Raw genomic sequence first — 20,220 nt, 5'->3', positions numbered from 1 at the left:
ATGAAGGCATTCTGCAGTTTCGAGAAGGCAAACTACTGTTTTGCATGACAGTGCCAAACCTGGGCAAAAAGGCAAAGTTAAGTTGGAAAAAAAACCTTAAACACAGAACAGTTCAGAGAATAAGATGGAAAATGTGATCTGAGCAGTGCACAGTGTACAGGACAGGTGCCTCTGCTTCTGGACTGGCTCCAGGGCAGCCTCAGAAAACATGCACATAAAACAAAAATATCTGACCTCACTCTGTGCGAGTAACATGGGAAACATCCACTGTTTTCCAACTCCCACTCATTTTCAATACTGCATGTTAGAAGTCCTTCATAAATGACCGTGACCTCTAGGTGGGATTGCCCAATACAAGTGCCCTTTACTAACACCTCAACATACCATTCCGTTTTCAGGATGCAGAGATGGTAAGGCACATTTTGAGAAAAAGGAGATCACTCCAAAGCATATCTATTTCTTAGTAAAATGTACACGAAACTAACCAAAATTTTCCTGTCTGAAAAGCTTCCTGCCAGACTAATTGTACTTAAAATACAGTCTCTCATTTTTCTAAAGCCAAAAGGTGTGTGTTTTAAAGAGAATGTGATGCGACTTCAGATCTCCAACAACTGGCACAACGTGAGAGTCCCCTGTAGGCTGAGCAGCGAGGTAGGCATTCCTCTTTTGCTCAAGCCCAACCGGTATGCCACAGAACTGCTCAGACCGCCTTTCCAAAGCAGCAGAAGTGTCAGATAACACATCTGATCTGGAGGCTGAGCTCACCCAAGAGACAAAGCAGCAGACATGAACAGCGGTACAAAGGGACAGACATCAGCTTTCCATCCTTTTCTTTCCTTCAGCAGCTGCTCGCAGGCACCACTTGGGTTACAGACCTCCACCCTGGGCAGCAGCAGCTGCCAGCAGGGCTCCAGCCCCCCCCCCTTTCCATATTTGATGCTGTGGCTAAACTTTACAACCAGTACTCTGCTCTGTCAATAGCTTCCTCTGGACCTGCTGCAGTGCTGCAACTGAAGTTTGTAGCAAATTAACTGCGCTATGTCAATTTAAAAAAAAAACAACCTCAAGAACCACATCACCAAGCTCTGCATCTTCCTGCCACACACAGCTGTGCACCCACTGCTGCTATTCCCAGCCACGGGGCAATCCACGCCTCCTTAGGGACACAAGCTTGTTGGGGATTCTAAACAACACAGAGCATAAACAGATCTTACAAAATTCTAACTATCAACTTACACATGTGTATTAACAAGTCCTGATTTTGAAATGTTTTAATTAGGTCTCTAAACTTTTGAGTAGAATTTAATAAAACCAAGGGCTAGGTAGGGCAATAGCAACGGCTTCAGTATCCTCACAGCTCCCTGATGGGGAAGGACACGGCTTTAGAGACACTACAGTAACAAAGAGATGATGTTACAGTATCTGCTTACCATGCTCACAACCCCAAGATCACAGCTCCGAGCCTCAGGGGCAAGAGCAGAGCAAGGGAGCAGGAACGCTGCCAAAGCCTGCAAGTAAGCATCAGGGATGGGGAAAGAGAAGTGCCCGAATATGCAGATAAAACATAACAAAGAAAAGCTATAGCTGAACAGAACGTTTCGATCTTTTTGAAGGAGATTATATAAGATGAGTTCCACAAATATTACCATTTAGTAAAGGAAATAATCATTTTGATTTTATACGTACAGTCTGTAACAATACATACAGAAATATCCATGTACACACACCCCTATATAAAGGCAGAATATCTCTGTATATAAAAAAAGTAGTGCATTAGATTCTTGCATCAAAGCTATTGGCTCATCTTCCCACCACGCTGGAAAAAGTTTGGGAAGAGCAAAGAGTCACAAAAACAACAACAAAGAACAAAAGAAAGAGACAAGCTGCCAGGAAGCTGTGCTGTAAAAGCCTTCGGGTAGACATTTAGGAAAGTGCTCGTTTGTGCAAGGGGTCACACACAGGTAGCAATGCTGGAACAGTCTGCTCGTGCCTTCGCGTGTAACACGCAGCAGCAGCTGCCCCGTGCACTTCCCCCTGCTGCGTGCCAGCAGGAACCCACACCCCCAGCTGCCAGCAGGCAAAGCCCTGCTGCAGCTCCCTCTCCTCTTGCTCGGACACGAGTCAGGTTCAGGACAGCTTCTCACCAGATGTTTGCAAGGGGATCCCGAGCAGCGAGTCCGCCCTCCCCAGTTGCTCAATTCCTGCAGTGCTGACTGGCAGGCAGGATTCTACACTCATTCCTAAGCATAATAGAGACTGCCTGAGTAAATAACACCGAACGTGTATCAACCAGAAATCACCTGATTGCTCATTCCTTATGATGTATCAGTAAGCCTTCAGAACAAAAAGTTCCACTGCTTCCTTCCAAAGAAAACACTTCGGAAGAAAGAACAGCCTCCCCCCAAAATTCACCAAGCTACAAACTGATGCTGCCAGCTAACACTGCTCCCTCGGATGGGCACGTTGGTGCTTTGGCAGCGCGACCCAGGAACCTTCCAACCCCAGCCCACCTGCAGGGCAATGACAGAGAACAAAGGCAGCTGCCAGGAGCAGCACAGAGGGTAGCATGGGGAAGAGCACGGGGGGGAGCTTTTGTATGAGAATGCTTAGAATGTGAAGAGACCATCCAACTGACAGTTCCTTCCCCTGTCCATTTCAGAATATCCCTCCTGTGCATGTTAAAATACTTACTTGACCCCCACTCCAACAGCTGCCTGATGAATTTCCTGCCTCACGAAAATTCCCTGCAATTCTCAAGGCTTTTTTCTTCCTCCAGACAATGCTTCAGCAAAGATCCTTTGCCCAGACTAACAGCAGCAGCCTTGCTGTCACGCCAAACAAGTAATTTCAGCACATGTGAGGTTTGCCTAGTCCCTTCCAGCTTTATTTATTTATTTTTTTAAATAAGAAAAGGTCATTTTCAGCTACTAAGTAATACTGAAAGGTCCCAGAAGTAATCTGGTCCTCTTGAGAGGAAGACCTAGGACTATACAATTAAAAGATGCACTGCTCAGGAACTGCAGTAATTGCTGGATTTCAGAGCATCTCCGTGTACCTCGCAGGCTCTGGGAGCACTGCTACGTAACCCTACAGCAACATGGGCTCTTCCCACAGGAGGTGGCTATGCCCCATTCTGCCCCAGTCATTCATTCCTGAGCCACTCAGAACACACACATTTAAAACTTCATTGCAAAATACTGCCTATGTTCAGTTGGATTATATCCTTGATTAAGTTCACCGTGTGGCTACATCAATGCTAACGTGAGCAGAAGAAGACTGCCCAGCCAAACTTATCTGAGATTCTTTGGTGGGAAAACTGGCAGTTCAACACGGATAGCTGGCTCACTGGAAGAGATGGGACAAGGAAAGCCCCAGGAATGCACGGTCAGAGCAAGAGGAGGACTGAGGCTCCAGAGCAGCAGGATCTTGCACACGTCCCATTATGAAATCCCACCTTTGTAATTCTATCTGCAGAACTGGTGTGGGCAGAAAAAAATGTCAGGATCCAAACTAGCAGCTGGCACATTCCTTACCTTAGATCTCAGCAAAATACAGCAACACTAACTTCTACTGCACAGTCTATTTAGTGCTCCTAAACTGATCGAGGCTTTCTGAACAATGACAAAGTCATGAGGAATGAAAATAAGTTTCCATTACAGTTATAACACCCAGGTCTAAGTGCACAACAAGACTCTGCACTCTTACATCAGTGCTAACTGTCCTAGAACTCTTTCCTACATCCACACCTGACAGAAAGCTTCTAGCTCACAATTAAGAACACCAAAGGTCTATTTGCCACTTGTGTTAGTTGTGTGTGCTCACTTAGGTATTTCCTCAGCACACGCACACAGAAAAAACGTAAAGAGGTAAGACATGCAAGCAAGCTTTTAAGCTTTTACTCTGCTTTATTGTGACATGTCATGTGCTGGACTGGCTTCTTAATTGTTAAAATGGTATTTCTAATTCAATGAAGGACAACGTCAGACTGAAGCAGATTAAAAAAGTCATTAAGCAAGTATGTTTTAACCTAAATTTGGAGGATTTAGCGAATTACAAAACACTGTTTTCTTAGAAGTATCTGGCATTTATGACTGCATGCCTAAAATGCATTCTCATGCCACACGCATTTGTTAGCTTGGCTAATGCTTCATTAACAAGGGGCAGGAAAAAAGATTTTTCCCCCCCCTATCTTAAGTGTTTACAAGTCTGCAGTAATTCAGTGTACACATTCAACATCAATGCAATCCTGCCAGCTCATTCAGATCTAACCTCCCAGCACACTGCACGCATGCAAAAATGCCCTGAAGTCAAAGGAATTCCATACACGAGCTGCCTCTCAGCAGAGACTTTCTGATTATAAAATAATAATAATAATCTACACAGAAAAAAATAAAAAGCCAACAAGCAGAAGTGACCCAGTAAGCATTACAATGAACAAACCGGCAAAGACCTTCCTTCCTTTCACTTCATCTAAACTTATATCCAAGAAAACTGAGCCGAAAGCTTTACCCTGTGCAGGAGTAAAAACCCTTGGAGCAAGGCCTGCTCCCCACAGCCTCTGAGTGCTGCTCACCTCGCATCCCTCTTGGTTTCAATACAAGCCTGATGATCAAAGAAATTAGAAAAGCAACCTCCCAGCCCAACCAACTCATACAAAGCCCAAGCTGAAGTTCCCTTGAGAAAGATACTGACAAAAGTTCCAAGACACACAGTAAGCAACTTTTCAAAGTTTCAATACAAACTGAAGTCCAAACCACTTTTGCAATTCCCAAATTATTTTTCGACTATCAAACGCGGGCAGCTGTACTCCTAGGTCATGCCAGCTGAGTCAGAGACTTCCTTAATGAATTGAAAGAGAATAAGTAGCAAGCAACAAGAAAAAGCTAACATATGTTAAGAATTTATGCATTCCCTTACAACCAGACTTCGCTGGTCACCAGTTTCTAAGAAGTCACTCTTTGGTTCCAGCAGCTCAGAACACGCAGCACCACCAGCAACAGTGAGGTTAGGAAGAGTTCAGAACACCTTTGGACTTTCTCTTAAGTCATGTCCTGGGAAAAAAAAAAACAGTTCTAAGGTGGTACAAAGCTGCAGGCAGTGTTTGCTTGCATTCTTCTCAAAGACCTGCCTCCTTACAGCGTGTTAAAGGAAGATGTAAGCTCCACATGCTACCTTTCCTTTCACACTTTTTTTCCTCGTTAAAATAAAAGCGTTCTTTCACACTGTTTTTAATCCAGACAGACAGGAATATCTTACTCTGCTGTTCTACCTCATATGATAACTCTCCACGTCACACCTGAGACTAGCATCAGGCTATTCCTCTAGAGCAGGAGTCTAAGCTTAGCCTGGACTGGGGGGAAATCAGTTGACATGAGGATACGTGAGCTGTGTATTTGGAATTCTTTAAACAGACTGGGGAAAAAAAAGAAAAAAGGTATTTCCAATTGCAACTACTTTCTCAATAGAAATGCTTATACAACAGAAAGGCAGTGACAGTAAATTAAAAAAATTCTTTTCGTCTATTAAATTCAAGTTCCAGGCATTTCTGGAAAGTTCCAATTATATTACCAGAGGCAGTAGTCATCTTTATTTACTCAGCAAAGGGAAGAAGCAAGGCTTCAGAGTAGCTATGGCAATAGGCAGACAGATCTAAGTGTAAGCGACGGACAGGCAAAGCAATCACAAAGCGTCTCTTCCAAAATTAAAGATTGTAAGCAGTGACAAACATTAACACACTCTTCACTGCAGCATTAATCACTTCCACAAGAGACAAATGAGCTCAGATATTATAAGGCTTCATCGCATTTTGTGGCTTGTTGGCTTTTCCTGCTCAATGACAAAAATATATGGACTATTTCTTTGACTTTTTCAAATGAACATTTGATAACATCTATGCTATATGCAAAAACATTCTATACACATGATCTGTCATTAAACATAACTTATATCCCAAGGCATGGATTTAATCACTTTATATATATATAAACACTTACAGACGTGGGAGTTTTAATGCAAAATCCTGAGACCAGTGGAAGATTTCAAAACTCATTATGCAGCCCAACTTACAAATCATACCTTCCAATGAATAAAAGCCCACATTTTTAAATAAATTTAGGAATTTCTAGCAATTGGTAACAGCTGTCAGATATTCCAAGGGATAGGGAAAAGAAGTTTGAGAGGAAGAGAAAGTGGAGACTTTCGTTTCTTTTAGCTGTTAAGAGAGTGAGCTACCCCAACATCAGTCAAAAGGGAAGAAGCATCCCTCTTATTACATACAGTTTTCTTTCATCTTTCTCCCACTATCTCCATAAAATCTCCGCACATGCATGCCTGCACAGCTCCAGAAGTACCAGAAAATAAATGAAGAAGCCCGCAGCTGCCCAGTGCTACCTGGCTTCACCCTGATGATCCCAAGCAACAAGGCACCGGGGACAGCAGCACAGGTCCTGCTCTGCGTGACTGCTCCTCAGCAGGAAGCGTCAAAAGCAGAAGCGAAGCTCCCGGCGCAGGAAGATCTGGTGGTGAGTTCTCTCTGGTGTGCAGGAGGGCAGCCAGGGATTCGGAAGGCACCAGAGAGAAGCAAAACATCCTGCACAAATTATTGAAGTAATAACTACATATAACAAGTTACAACTAACAAAACCTGCTGTCAGAGAAAAACATTGTGGGATTGAAGAAAATATTCAGTATGTGCTTATTTACATCAGAGGCACCTCAGTTCTCCTCTATAATATTTTGCCTGGGTTTACAGCACATTTATGTGAGCAAGAATCAAGCCCCAGCGCATACTTCAGGCACTACACCTCGCACTGCAAGCTCTCTCACTCCAGTCAATGAATTCCCAATGCCAAATAAGGACGAGGATGTGGACAAGAGGCACAGGAAGCAGGGCACCCTGAGTCACCGTCTCCTCCTCTTATTTCTGCTTTTCCCACTTAGTTTCTGCCAGGAAGCGCAAGTACCATATGCACCCACTCCTAGAAATACTGAGCTCCAGTATTTTAAAGTCAGCAAGGGTATGTGACCCCCATAATCTCTTTTGAATATGCTGCAGAACCTTTGGACTGACAGCTAGCAAGCTTCCGATGTTTAATACAAGATTACTGCCGGCCAACCTATAGCCGTTTGGTTTTGGACCAACATTGTCCTGGGGCCCAAAAAGCTTCCTTCACTTATTTACAGAGAACAACCACCTCACCTCTCACTCAGTCTTCATTTTACTTCACTAAATAATTTCAGCGTATTTTTCATCCCTTTTCTCAAGGTTCTCTGCTCTGGGGGAGAACAGGGAAGCAGCCAGGATCCCTTGCATCAAAGCGACAGGTTTGTGTATTCTGGAAGCAGACGAGTGGCTGGAGACTCAGGGCCAAAATTCCATTAAGTCAAGAACAAAGCTTTACAAAGTGTACGTGTGGTATTCAAACACCTCTACTGTTTATTTCAACTGCTGAGCAAGAGGAAAAATCACTGAGCAGAAAATCAATCACCTTAGAGATTTTAAAAAAAGTAAAAAGCCAAAACTTCTTCAGCTTCATTCCAAAGCCATTTCCAAATTCTGAAGCAACGATTCTTAGTAATTTAAAGTCTTTCACAATGAGGATGTGTTATCTGCAGGACAAGGGTATGTTGCCATAAATAAACTAATTCTAGCTGTGTATGGGATGACAGGTTACTGGAGCTGCTTTTCCACTAAGCTGTTTTTAAGAATACCTGATACAAATTTAACCTTAGCAAAAGTCATGTATAGGTCCAATATATAACAAAGAGCAGAAGCTTAGGAGATGCATATATATCAAATGAATTAACACACAAAACAGAAAGTGCAGCAAGACAGCCCATCAGTGTAAACACGACTCAGTACTCCCATGAGTCTCTGTAAGTTTCCAATGATATCAGACAGGTAAAATCAATTAAAGATGATAACATTTATTGTATGAAGAAATATTTAAGAACCACAGTATTTAATATAGTATGTCTGCTGATTAACTTTTGGCAGTGAAACAAGCACTTGATAGGTACATCAGATGTACTGCATCAAAGACCATCATGCAAAAGGGATCCCTGAAAATGAAATCAACATATCCACATCTGCCTTGAAGAAAATCACCTAGAAGATGATGTACGGACAAATACAAAATAAGATCTTTTTCCCTATCAATCCAGAAGAAATGTGTAATATTTCAGATCACATTTCTCGGATACAGTTGTGAATCCCCACCACAGGAGAGTTTTTAAAGAGCTCATCCTTCAGCTCACCATCAAAAGACTTTGCTGGAAGTGCCACAGCTGGAGCTGTAAGACACTGTGTGCACTCTGTGACGCTCAGGTGGTTAAGTGAGATCTGAGCCTGCCTGAAAATGTGGCAACAACAGCAGCACACGTGGAACACTTTCAGCCTGAGATGCGCACAGCTCGCTGCAATTCTGCACTGTGTTCCCTGACAGCAGAACATAAGCACATCAGAGCACAGTCTGGGTATCCAAGGAACTAACCATACAGGGGAAGGAATCTGCTCTTCCACACACACCCACAGCTCGCACCTCTGTTACCAGCTAGCCCATCACCTCCGCCCAGGAACTAAGCGGCGAACACAGATCTATCAACCTCACACAAACTCTGTTTGTAACAAATACCTCACGGCGCCGACACTGACTGCAAAACTGAAGCCCACGCTAACCCAGACCCACCTGTCCTGCAAGCGAGTGGGATTCCGCATTCGCTGCCCTCCCTCCCCTGCACAAAGCACGCTCGCAGTTTGCTCAAACCCCGCATCCTTTCTCTCAGATCACAACGCTTACCAACATTACATCCAGGAAAGCTCAAAGGCATTTTCTCCCAACACGCTCCCTGATATACCCAGCGTTACACGCTAATTACTGAAAAAAAGATTTACTCAGATTAGCGCTGGTTTAGTTTAAAGCTAAGGAAGGAAAAAGAAACCCACACTTTTCTTATAGATCTGTGACTCCTGATGTCACTTCTCCTACACACACCTACGAAATGCACTGTTAGAAGCATAGAATTTGGCCCTCGTTGTGTAATTACATAATCGAAGAATGTAACAGACCCCCATTACCGACACAGGCGCAGAGCTCTCCCCTCGGCTCTCCCCTCCCAGCCCGCTCAGCTCACGCACCCGCCCGGCGCTGCTCACCGCCCCGACACCGCCCGCTGCCCGCCGAGGAGCCCCGCGGCAGCTCAGCCCGAGGGGGCACGGCCCCGGCCGCAGCCACGGCACGCTGCTAGAACCGGGCCGGGCCGCTCCGGGCGGGGAGAGCTGCAGGGAAAAGAGCTCCTCGGGACCACGGGTTCGAAACCCGGGAGGGGCGGCCGCGCCCGGCCCCTCAGCGAGCACCCCGCCGCCCCCGGGTTCCACTCACTCGGCAGAGCTGGTCCCGTTGACGGCGGAGCCATCCGGAGCGGGGTTGAGCTGGATCGGCCCCGGCTTCTTCTTGGGCATGTTCCCCCTCGGCCAGCGCAGAGCGTGACGGACGGAGCGGCCGCGGCCCCACTTCGGCCAGGTCCGAGAGACTTCCCGAGGCGAAGCAAACTTGGGGGCTGCCCCTCAGCGCCAGAGCAGCGCGCGGCCGCCTCCCCCAGAAGGAGCCGAGGCCACGACGCTGCCGCTCCGGCGCCCCGCAGCCGCCGACCCGCCCAGCGCCGGCCTGCCCGAAGGAGCGGCACCGAGCTGCCGACCGACAGCTCCCGACGGAGAAAAACTGCCCGGGCTCAAAATGTGCCCTTCCCCGGAACTGCGCATGTGCACACCACCCGGCCCGACCGGCGCGCAGGCGCGGTCAGCGGGCGCGTGCGCACTGGGGGCGGCGAAGCCGACTCGAGACCGTGCCCTCACTACGCCCTGCCCTCACCTGTGGGGCTCCGCGCGGGTTGCGGGGCGGCTGCAGTCGGTGCTGGGCTTTTAAACGCGGTTTCTCAGCCGGGTGAACGCTGGGCTCGGCAGCCCGCAGGCCGCTGCTGGGGGCGGCAGCGCAGCGCGGCAGGCACCTGCCTCTGCTTCACACGTTTCGAGACTTTGTGAAAGTTTGGGGTCTATTACTGAGAAGTCTCCAAGTGACATCGTGTCCTCCATGGAAAAAAAACACGATGTTTAACAATGCTTTATGGAGTGTGTCCCTTATTTCTCTCACAGACGGTCATTAATGTACCCGTAGACGGGAACTGCTGTACTCAGAATTACAGCGTTAACCTCAGGTACAGGGAATGGCTGCTCTTTTTTTTCCAAAGTATATGTTTGAAGCAAAAACGGAAAAATGAAGGTTACAGTTAAAATTGGCCATTTATAAACAGCAAAACGAGTATGAAAATGCAATGCCGAAGATTTTTTTTCTGGCCTGCCTGCTTACAGCTGCTGCTGTTCAGGACGATCAGATCTGGTCCCAGGTGTTTCTGCAGCTCTGCGACCCACAGACACGGTCCCCAGCAAACCCTGCCCAGTGAGGGACAGCTGCAGACATCGCACTCACGCTGCTCACGTGGTCCCGTGCTGTCTTTGACAAACCGCTGAACTCACGCTTGTTTTCAAGCCCTTTGATCTACAGCCAGGAAACAAAGCGATGTTATATTGACTGAATATAGAAACAAAGTCAAGGGTGTACGTGCGTGTTGATGACACCTCAGGATGAGCTCCCGTGTAGCTGCTCCTGCCATCGCCGTGCTCCTCAGCGCCGTTACACCCCTGAACCTTACAGAGACCAACAGCGAGTGGTCTTTGGGCTTTGTTCAAAGCGTCACCTTCTTTGGGTTTTGTTGCTGCTCATTTTTTAATGGCGGCCATCATGCTGATCTTGATAGGCGTGTGATTGTTTCCTGGATAACTGATTACACGATAGCGTTGTACGGCTGAAATATTTCAAGGTTGCTGTAAGTCGGTTTGAACTTCTGTAGCACCAATAGGTTCAGCTGGTGTGTTCGCAATGGAAAAACAAGCCTGTTTTCCAACACAAAACAAAAGGTGTTTGGGGAATACAGACGTTCTTGGTGAAAGGAGCAGGTGGTTCTGAAGGTGGATCACACAGGAAAAGACAACAAACGCAAGGTGCTGTCATCTCTGTGCATGGCTTCTGAACAGGGAGACTTTCTGATTTATTGATTCTACCACCACTGGAAAAAGTAGAACTGGAGCGTGTCCCTCTAAACAGAAATATGTCAAAAAAAAGTTTATCTGCATTACCGCTTTTCTTTTTCAGAACTGGCCTACAAGCCCCTGCATTGCATAAAAAGGAAAACATAATGTTTAAGATAACCGAACAATCTACTGTTTATATGAGGTTAACGAGGTATAAATCACAAATATTTTAATTTAGATAACACAGTGAAATCTGATCTCCCGCCAACACGGCAGCACTGGCACCAGCATACCCATTTTGCCAAGGGTGTATTGGATGGGGAACATCCCTACTGCACAAATAGGAAAATCCTTCAAACGTAGAAATAGCCAGTCACTCATCTTGCAGATTTTCTCTCCCATACTTTGTGTAACATAAAACAGACAACGAGACAAAAATATAAAATAAGGAGCTAGTTCCCTGCAGTTTTTCTAATGCGGTAACACTGCCCAACATGGAAACAAACAATATCTCAGTTTCAACTAAACTAGAACCCAGAAGTGTTTTCTAGAATCGAAGCAAGTTGCTCTATTTTCTCTGACTTATTGTTCCATCAGCATGTGGCCGCTCATTCATTTCCTGGGGAAAATGAAACAATAAACAGCGCCTGCTGGCAAACGCTCCTCACCCAATTAGAAGCACTGGAGAGGAAAGCACCACCTCAGCCATCGAGCCCAGTCGCTAATTAAACTCTCTTCAAAAGTATTGATTAATCTGTTCAATAAATACGGGATGTTATATAACACTGTACTCCTCTGCAGAGACTTTTAAATCATCCTCTGCTTTAATCTACATAGTATTTTTTGTACCTTGTAGGCATCTACACAGACACACTTCATATATATTTTCTTCATTATTGAGCTTGGATGTATCACAGATGTAATTTCATTGTCGATAAATACATGTAAAATAAATTACATGTGCTCCTGACTACAAGAGATGCTCTTGTATTTTGGAATACGCATTTTAAACACAGTTAAAATCACTCTGACTGAAGGAAAACGCATTTATTAAGTACCTAAAATTGATTTAGTCCTATTAGAGGGAATAATTCCATCACCAGAAACGTTTCCTGGGCCAAACTCAAGGAATTAGAAGAGAAAACCAAGCCCATTAATGTATTCACTTGAAAAGATTCTTCGCGTACAATTTGGGGCGGATACTGCTCCGAGCACCGACGCGAGAACCACGGACACGGCGCAGCTCAGGGCAGAGCCCGTCCCGCATTCCCCGGGCACCACTGTCCCACCTCGGCTGGCTCCGAGTACTCCTCCCAGCCCGGACAGCTGCAAGCCATTCGTTTTTGCGCTGCGCTGTCCCCGTGTGAAGTACCACCACACAACGCACACCCCGCCATCACCTCAGCCGCCCGACCCCGCCCTGTAGGTTTGGCGCCAAGAGGCAAAGTTGAGCTACCGCGCATGCGCCATGACCCCAGCCGGCAGGAGGCTCCTCTCGGCCCGGCTGTGGGGATCTCGCGAGAGTTGTGTGTTCTGTGGTGCCCGGTCGGCGGGGCAGGAGGCGGGAGTGTTGGTGCTGTCCCGTGTAGCGATCGGTGTCTTTATCCGGTTGTGCGTGGAGTTCTCCGCCCTCCGAAACCAGGCGAGAAGCCTCTTAACCCGGTAGGAAGGGGAGAGCCGTGAGGGCTGGAGGTGCGAGGGAAGCGGGGCCTCTGTAGTGGCCGCACGGTGCGGCTCTGGGGGTCGCGCCGCGGGCTGTGGCCCTGCCGGGCTCCCCTGGCGCCGCTCTCAGCCCCTGGGCGTGTGAGGAGCGCGGCTCCCTCCCCTTGGAGGTCGGTGTGGACGGAGCTGCCCGGGCGTCCTGTCACTGAATCCGCCTGTGGAGTGATTCCCCTTAAAACAGCTTTGCCCTTAGCCTGGTGGGCACGGCTGTGGGGAGTCCGGTGCCGTCCTGAGCCTGAAGGGAGTCCTCTGGACTGCGAGTTGAAGGGGTAAGCTGTAAGTCGGGGGACCCTCACTGTCTTGAAAATCATTTAGTCTAAAATGCGTTTGTTGTGTGTGTGTTCTTCCAGTGACCCACAGCCACCACTCCCAGGTAACTAAGCGTGAGAAGCCCTTAATTTACTTGGCTCAGCAATACCAGATTGTGTCATCCTTTTGCATAGTATCTGCCCCTTAATTTATATAACATTGCTTTCTGGTTGGCAGACCGTATATCTGCTTCCATGGCAGGTTGTTTGTTTGTTTTTAACTTATTTTTAAACGTTTGTGGTATTTTATAGAATCAGGTTGGAAAAGACTTACAAGATGCCCAAATCCAATCCCAACCCATGCCCACTGACCACATCCCCACTGTTCTGGAATTCTGGAATGCCTCCAGGGACAGTGACCCCACCACTCCCTGAGCAGTCTGTGCCACTGCCTCACTGCTCTTTTGTAAAAGAAATGTTTCCCAATATCCTGGCCCTTCCCTGGTGCAACTTAAGACCGTCACCTCTCGTCCTATTGCTGTTACTCGGGAGCAGAATCCAACTCCCACCTCACCACAACCTCCTAGCAGGAGTTGTAGAGAGTGATGAGGTGTCCCCTGAGCCTCCTGTCTTCTGGACTGACCCATCCCAGTTCCCTCAGCCGCTCTTTGTTTCCCGCAGGAGAAGGAAAAAAAGTTAATCCATGGCCATGATAGATCCTCTGGAGAACAACTTGTTTGATCTCCCCGATTATGAGAATACAGAAGATGAAACATTTCCACCTCTCCCACCTCCTGCGTCTCCTGGAAGAGATGATGTTGAGTGGGCTCAAGCTAATGGAGGTGAGAACACTGTGAACCCTGGAGATTTTTCAGTAGAGAATGAAATGCTGTGAGATCAGGTTTTTTTGGAGTTCTACTTGACTATGTCGTGCTTACTAGGTAAAGATAACCTTAGATTTTAAAAGCAACTGAATTGTTCTTGATCCTGCATATCCATATTTGTGCAAGAAGTTGACCTTCATAGGTTCCATGAAAATATGTTTGCATGCATGCACACAAGAATGTCAGTGTTCCAGGGAGATGTTAGTGTTTTTTTTCTTTTACATTAAGGCATTAAAAAAAAATCCCAAATTACTTTTATTATTTGCATTTGAAAAGTTCTTGATGCGATCCTGTGTGCAGAACAGGCTAGTCGGAAGTATGTAATTCCTTGAGGTAAGGAAAGGAGAGTTCTAACTCCTGAATGTCTGATGTTTAAGACTTTGCAGCTCTAAACAAGACTGGTTTAAGACTGTGTAATATAATTCTAGCTGGTGCCATTTATGCTACGTACTTACAGTATGTTATTTGCTTTGTTAGATCCAGATGGAAACCAGCAGTCAGAAACAAAGGATTCTTCTGCAGCTGCACGGAAAGCAGTTAAAAGATCAATACCTAAACTAGATGCTCACAGGTATTTTTGAACTTAATGTTTCTTTCCTTCCCTGATAAACTTGATATATGGGTGTGACATGGTAATTAAGGTTTCTGTGATCTCTGCTTGGTCATAGTCAAGTCAAAGAGCAGGAGCTCTGGAGATTGAAGTGCCTGTTGCATGCTCTATCTCAGCCTTTTTTTTCCTTGACTGCCTATATAATGCTGTTATTAGTCCTAACTCTGTTGAGTTTTCCTTGGGACTTAGTAGCTGGCTCATAACTTGGTTAACAGATTTTACTCCTGTATAGGACTCCCAGCTGAATCCTCTTTATTTCGCTTTGTACCTAGTATTGTGGATTTCTTTAATTTATTTCAAGTGCACTTCAAAATAAATCCTCCGTACAGTGATGCCTGCAAGGTGTGTTATGTAATTAACGCTGACACCTGACTTGCATCCAAAGTAGCTAAATTGTTTGTAAAGGACTTCAGTATTTTTCTTGCTTTTGTCACCAAAGCTGGTGTAAGTTCTGTATGAGCATTAGAAAGTACCTAAGCTTCAGAATAGGTTATGTTTTAAAAATGCTGTTGAAGTCCTGGGTTGCATATCTAACAAGTTTTGCATGGCCAATATAGGTTCTGGAAGTGACTGTTCCATTTTCTTTCCATGTAAGCAAAATCAAACAGCTGCTTGCACTAGGGATGTATGCATTGTGTATTTTTAAAAACTCTCAAGTCTTACAGCAGTCTTATTTCCTGTGTTTTCTGGTTCTGTATCTGTCCTGAATAGAATTTTGTAGCTTTGGGCTGTACGAGGGAATGTGTGTTTGTTTCTTTGTTTTTGTTAGGAGAAACTTGAAATCCAGCTAACTTTACCATTGCACTTACAGGTTAGTTTCAGAAAGAGGACTTCCTGCCTTAAGACACATGTTTGACAACGTGAAGTTCAAGGGTAAAGGGCACGAGGTAAGACACTGTGAACTTTCGGGGTGTTTCCTGGGAGATTAGCTTAAATTGACAGATTGCTGCTTGTCTGATATGGGGAGGATTGTTTAGAGTTTAATAACACTGGCTAGCCAGCAGCTTTCTAACAGTGTTTGGACAGATCCTGCTGTGGTTTGTAGTCGCAAGCTTAAAAAATAACAATCTGCATGGCTGCTTTATGAAATGAACATTTTGATCTTAAACCTTTTTACTTCTCCTTCAAAACTAGAATACCACGTCTGTTACTATTCCCGTTTTACCCCAGTAATGGGGTTTTGGAAATTGGAATAGGCTTTATTAGACTTCTTAAGAAAGCTGGAATGCAGAACACACAGAAGAATGTACATCAAAATAAGTACCAGCTGAGGCCCCATGAATTTTTAGTCTGGGATTGTACCCATGTTGCTTAAGGATGTCTTCTCAGAAACCTGCCAAGTGTTTTACAGTGTGTGCAAATGGTTTTTCTAAGCTCTTACTGCTCATTTTCTCATAGCTTTAAATTGCACTTACGTACTTGATTATAGGAGGGAGGATTACCCAAGCATTCATATTACTGAGATTTTCAAACTGCAGGTGCTTAGTGTTCTCAGAAACATTACTATCATGTTTCCCTCTGCAGTCTGCTGACTTAATCAACTTCTAACAGCTGGATATTTTGTTTTATGTTCAAGGCAGAGGATCTGAAGACCCTTCTACGACACATGGAACACTGGGCTCATAGATTATTTCCAAAATTGCAATTTGATGATTTTATTGACAGAGTAGAGTCTTTGGGAAACAAAAAGGAGGTTCAGGTATGTATTGTTCCTGTTGCTTTGCCTTCATGCAGTAGTGGGCAGCGTGAGGGGTTGGCTTAGGAGAACAAGTATGCAGCAGAAGATTTAACTTATGCATACTGCTAAGGTGTATAATGTATTCAAATAAATTTATTTCATCCTCTCATTTAAGAAGCTATTTCAAGTATTTAAGAGAACATTTAGAAATTATTTTATGCTTGGTAGGATCTCCTTTAACGGGGCATCTTTACTGAAGCAATCTGCATGAAAAGTGCAGGAACTACTTACGTTTGAACTTGGAATAGAAGGCTCATGAAGAATGTTGCTTTGTGTGGGTAGATGATAGATTAAGGACTAGGAAAACAATTGTAGTGTTTAAGTTTTGGGTCAAACAGACGCATGAAAGGAATATTATTTCAGAATGATACAGCGTAAGGAGAAATTGGGAATACTATTAAAAACCTATCAGCGTAACACAAGGTTTTTTCATAGGTGAAACATTACTATTTTAATGTTTCCTCATTTTCAGACCTGCCTAAAACGAATTCGACTTGATCTTCCTATTTTACATGAAGATTTTGCAGCTAATGAAGGTATGCTTGTCGTGCTGTTAGTTCAGTGCTTAAAACTTTACTTCCCCTCTTACTAACCAGAAGTTAATGATCACGATACATTTTCCTGTTGTAGAAGTTATTGTTGAGTGGTCCTCCTTTAAAACCAGGCTAATGTAGGACTTAGAGCTGTAAAGTTAAACTCGGAATAAAATGCTTTACGTAGATATTAAAAGTGCATGGCACAGAGGAAGGACATGGAAAGTGAGTTTTATCAATGGCATCGTTAGCAATATGCTTCGCAAGAAAATCCTGAAAATCACCATTCCTGCAGTTACCAAGTGAGCATACTCATGGTTTGTATTTTACTCTTACAAGCGTGCAGTCTGAAGAGCTCTTGGATCTTAAATTGCAGAAATCAAGAGTTTGTCATACTGTTTATACTCCAGTTACAGTGGAGTTGGGGTGCTGAGTCCTTTACAAAAGGACTCACTAATGCCTGCAGGTGCTGCTGTGTATGTATTGGTCTTGCTGTATGCCTGCTGTTGTTTTTTTTTTTTCTTCTTTCCAATATTTTGGAAACAAACAAGCTCTTTATTTCAATAAAAAATGAGGGAGGGAGAGGAGCAGAGTTCACCTAGAAGCTTGAAAGAAACTTTTAGCAGAAATAAGAATTCTTGTAGTCTTTCCTAATGTCCACTGCAGGTGTTTGTACTTTCCCTCTGGGTCTCTCTTGAAGCTATTATCTATGCCTTTTTCTAGTTTAACTTTATTGAACAAGTTATGTAATGGTAGAACCTTGCCCTACCTGTGGGTAATGCCTTTGGGCGGTTGATGGCATGTGGCTGTCTTTGCTGTTGGCTGCATTTGCTAGAAATGGAATGCAGCCGTAAGCAGCCACAGACAGTGAAGTGAATGGTTCCTGCCGACAGTGTCTGTAGAGGTATCAGATTTTCTGTGCGATGGTTCCATACATCTGTACTGAAACGCGGGGCTGGTATGTTCTTGAACCGTGCTAGCAACTGTACGGCTGGTAAGTCATCAGCTGGAAAATGTGAGTGGCTGTCCTACAGCTTAGGAATAAAAACTCGTGTTAAAAACCCATACCTTTTGTCAGCTAACTTCTCTGTTCACAGGCTTAAAGTACTGCAGAGGCACAAACACAATGGGCCTTAGGTGCTCTTTCAAGAGTGCCGTGCTTCTCTTGTTGGTGGGTGAAGTTTGTCTAATGGAATTGGACTGCCTTTATTTTTGCATGTGTTAATTCTAGTAAATGAGTAAATCTCTGTAATAATGCACAGTGAATTTAAAACTGACTGATGTCTGTGTTCAGTCTGTCTGATTCCTGTAACTAGTCCTTCCGCTTCCTGAAGCAGTGGTGAGGAAAGCGTCTGGCCTTTCAGTAATTGCCCTGCTTTCCTGTCTCTTCAGCTTCCAGGCACAGCTTACAGTTGTGAACTTCGTGCATTTGGCTTCTTCTAATGTGTTTTATACTTTGAGTGTCAAGTATATGCGCCTAGATAGAAGACTGCAAGTTAAAACAAAACTGCAAAATGATCTTTGGCTCCCAATACAACTTTGAAATGTAGAATGTAATCAGAAATTACTTAAAATGCTTTTCTGATTAGATATTTAGCAGTCGATCTGTGTTCATTGTGATGCTTACTGCTCCTCCTCACATTCTCCCTCAATTCATTTTTATCCAGGTGATGGAGGTGGAAGCAATGGGCTGGATACGGCCACTGAAGATGTACATTCCTTCTCTGGGAATGTAGGAGAACTTGATTCTCTCCCGGGTACAACTCTCACTGAAGAGCAACAGCAGCGAATCAAGAGGAACAGGCAGCTAGCCTTGGAACGTAGGCAAGCGAAGATGCAGTGTAACAGCCAGTCCCAGCACGATGGTAAGCAGTTCTACTGTGTTTGTGTAAGCTCAGTAGCCTGAGAGGCTCTGATGGCTGAGCTGCTGAGGTAGTGCTGAGGGGAAGGTACTTAGTACTTGCTTTTCTGGAAAATAGAAAACTGTAACCCTGAACTTTACCTACAGGAATGTAGTTTGATGTCTAAAGCTAAGTCAGAGCTCCTCTCCCCAGCTGTCATGCAGAACTGTGATAGCTGGTCTCTGGTGAAATGACACTAACTTGCTAGTCACTTCTGGAGGTGGCTTATCTGAAGACTGTGATTCTGGCAACAGAAACTGCAGTCATCAGGCACACAGCAACAGTATTTTCTCACTGAAGGCATTTTGTTTTTCCTTTGTCAGAGCTCTCTCCTACTTACCCAGAAGAGGGGTTTAACATCCCAGTTGCTCAGGATCTGACCGATGCCTTAGAAGACACTCAAGTTACTGCAACCAATGTTGCTGTTGCAGAAACTGAAGACAGAGAGAGAGAACTGCAATGTGCCAGTGAAAAGCAGTGACCATTCCTCATGCTTTGAATGACTTCCTTAATAGGACTCCAATGCTTTAAGTACTACAGTTCGTATTGAGATGTTGCTGGCTCTTTCCAGTCCGACTCCAGGAGCTTCAGGAAAGCCTTAACTATTACATCTGTGTAGTTGGTCAAAACTGTTTTCTTGAAACTGCAGACGAATTGCTCCCTACACTGGAAAGCAGAACACCGTTCTTCATCTGCACTTGAGACTTTTTCTTTTGTCCCTTTACTGACATTGTTTAGGAGATGAGTTTTCTGGCCTACTCTGACATCTTCCAGTTGATGTCAAACTGAATTTAACTGGGATGTTGACTGGTTAAGTTTGTGTGCACATCTTTAATGGAAGATATATAATAGAGAATGGTGCTACACTTGAACAGGCATCCTGGATATATTTTTTAACTTGCTTATCAAGTACCTGTATCTTTTTCTTATAGAATTGAAGCTATTAAATTTCAGAAGTCAAACAGAAATGCTTGTATGAGGCTGTTTAAACTCAGCTTCCCAGTTTGTGCAAGTCACGGACAAGTGCATCGTGTTTTGGCTTTGATTAAATTAGCAGTCTCTCTTAATCTGATCCTGTTTTCTGGCTTTAAGCTCTGCTTCATCCTCTTCTTACAATACTGTTTTTTTCCCCTCTTACACAATAGCTGCACCAGTTCAGTAGCTTCTTCTGCTCTGTAGAATGCATCTAGTCTCAAGGATGACAGCTGTGCTAAAGCCCTGAGAATGTCCTATTCAGTAGGCATAGAGTAGACTTGCTCAAGAGAAACTGAAGTTCTTGAAATTAAGACTCAAACTGAGGCCAAAAGCAGCACATAAAGCAGGTAAAACAAGTTCATGTCAGCAGGTGTTACATGATGCCAATTGTGCAGCTGGGGAATTGCACTTAAGGGAGATTCTGAATTAGTGTGACTGAATTCATTTTATATGTACATAGATATGAGTTAAAACTCACTATAGTGGAAAAGAACCACCAGCTGTAGTAAGTAGGAGGATGGTA

At 44.6% G+C, this 20,220-nt stretch overlaps 2 protein-coding genes across 3 annotated transcripts in view; one reads left to right on the top strand and one right to left on the bottom strand.

Moving 5' to 3' along the window:
- MAP2K1 (mitogen-activated protein kinase kinase 1) overlaps positions 1–9,768 on the bottom strand; it is a 33,642-nt gene extending 23,874 nt beyond the window's left edge. Inside the window, exon 1 of the mRNA XM_021407928.1 lies at positions 9,381–9,768. Within this exon, the coding sequence (XP_021263603.1) occupies positions 9,381–9,460 (80 nt within the window). The 5' untranslated portion in view covers positions 9,461–9,768. The remainder of the gene's footprint in view (positions 1–9,380) is intronic.
- On the top strand, positions 12,570–19,789 carry TIPIN (TIMELESS interacting protein). 2 transcript variants are annotated; one of them, XM_021407930.1, is made up of 8 exons: positions 12,570–13,077; positions 13,738–13,898; positions 14,418–14,511; positions 15,362–15,437; positions 16,127–16,249; positions 16,761–16,824; positions 18,489–18,686; positions 19,046–19,789. In XM_021407930.1, exons 2-8 carry the CDS (start codon positions 13,760–13,762, stop codon positions 19,201–19,203), a joined length of 852 nt encoding a protein of 283 aa, XP_021263605.1. In that variant the 5' UTR covers positions 12,570–13,077; positions 13,738–13,759; the 3' UTR covers positions 19,204–19,789. The 2 variants fall into 2 exon arrangements, with proteins under 2 accessions (XP_021263605.1, XP_021263606.1); XM_021407931.1 differs by having other exon boundaries at positions 12,571–12,748.

The sequence above is a fragment of the Numida meleagris genome, chromosome 9, assembly GCF_002078875.1.
Source record: "Numida meleagris isolate 19003 breed g44 Domestic line chromosome 9, NumMel1.0, whole genome shotgun sequence".
NCBI classification, from domain to species: Eukaryota; Metazoa; Chordata; class Aves; order Galliformes; family Numididae; genus Numida; species Numida meleagris.
Note: the sequence above shows the minus strand (reverse complement) of the source record. Positions and strands in the feature narration are given on the sequence as shown.

Coding starts and splice junctions, on each gene's coding strand:
- TIPIN (XM_021407930.1), top strand. CDS start 13,760: ATGGCCATGATAGATCCTCTGGAGAACAACTTGTTTGATCTCCCCGAT. Junction 13,899..14,417: donor GTGGGCTCAAGCTAATGGAG/GTGAGAACACTG, acceptor TTGCTTTGTTAG/ATCCAGATGGAAACCAGCAG. Junction 18,687..19,045: donor CAGCCAGTCCCAGCACGATG/GTAAGCAGTTCT, acceptor TTCCTTTGTCAG/AGCTCTCTCCTACTTACCCA.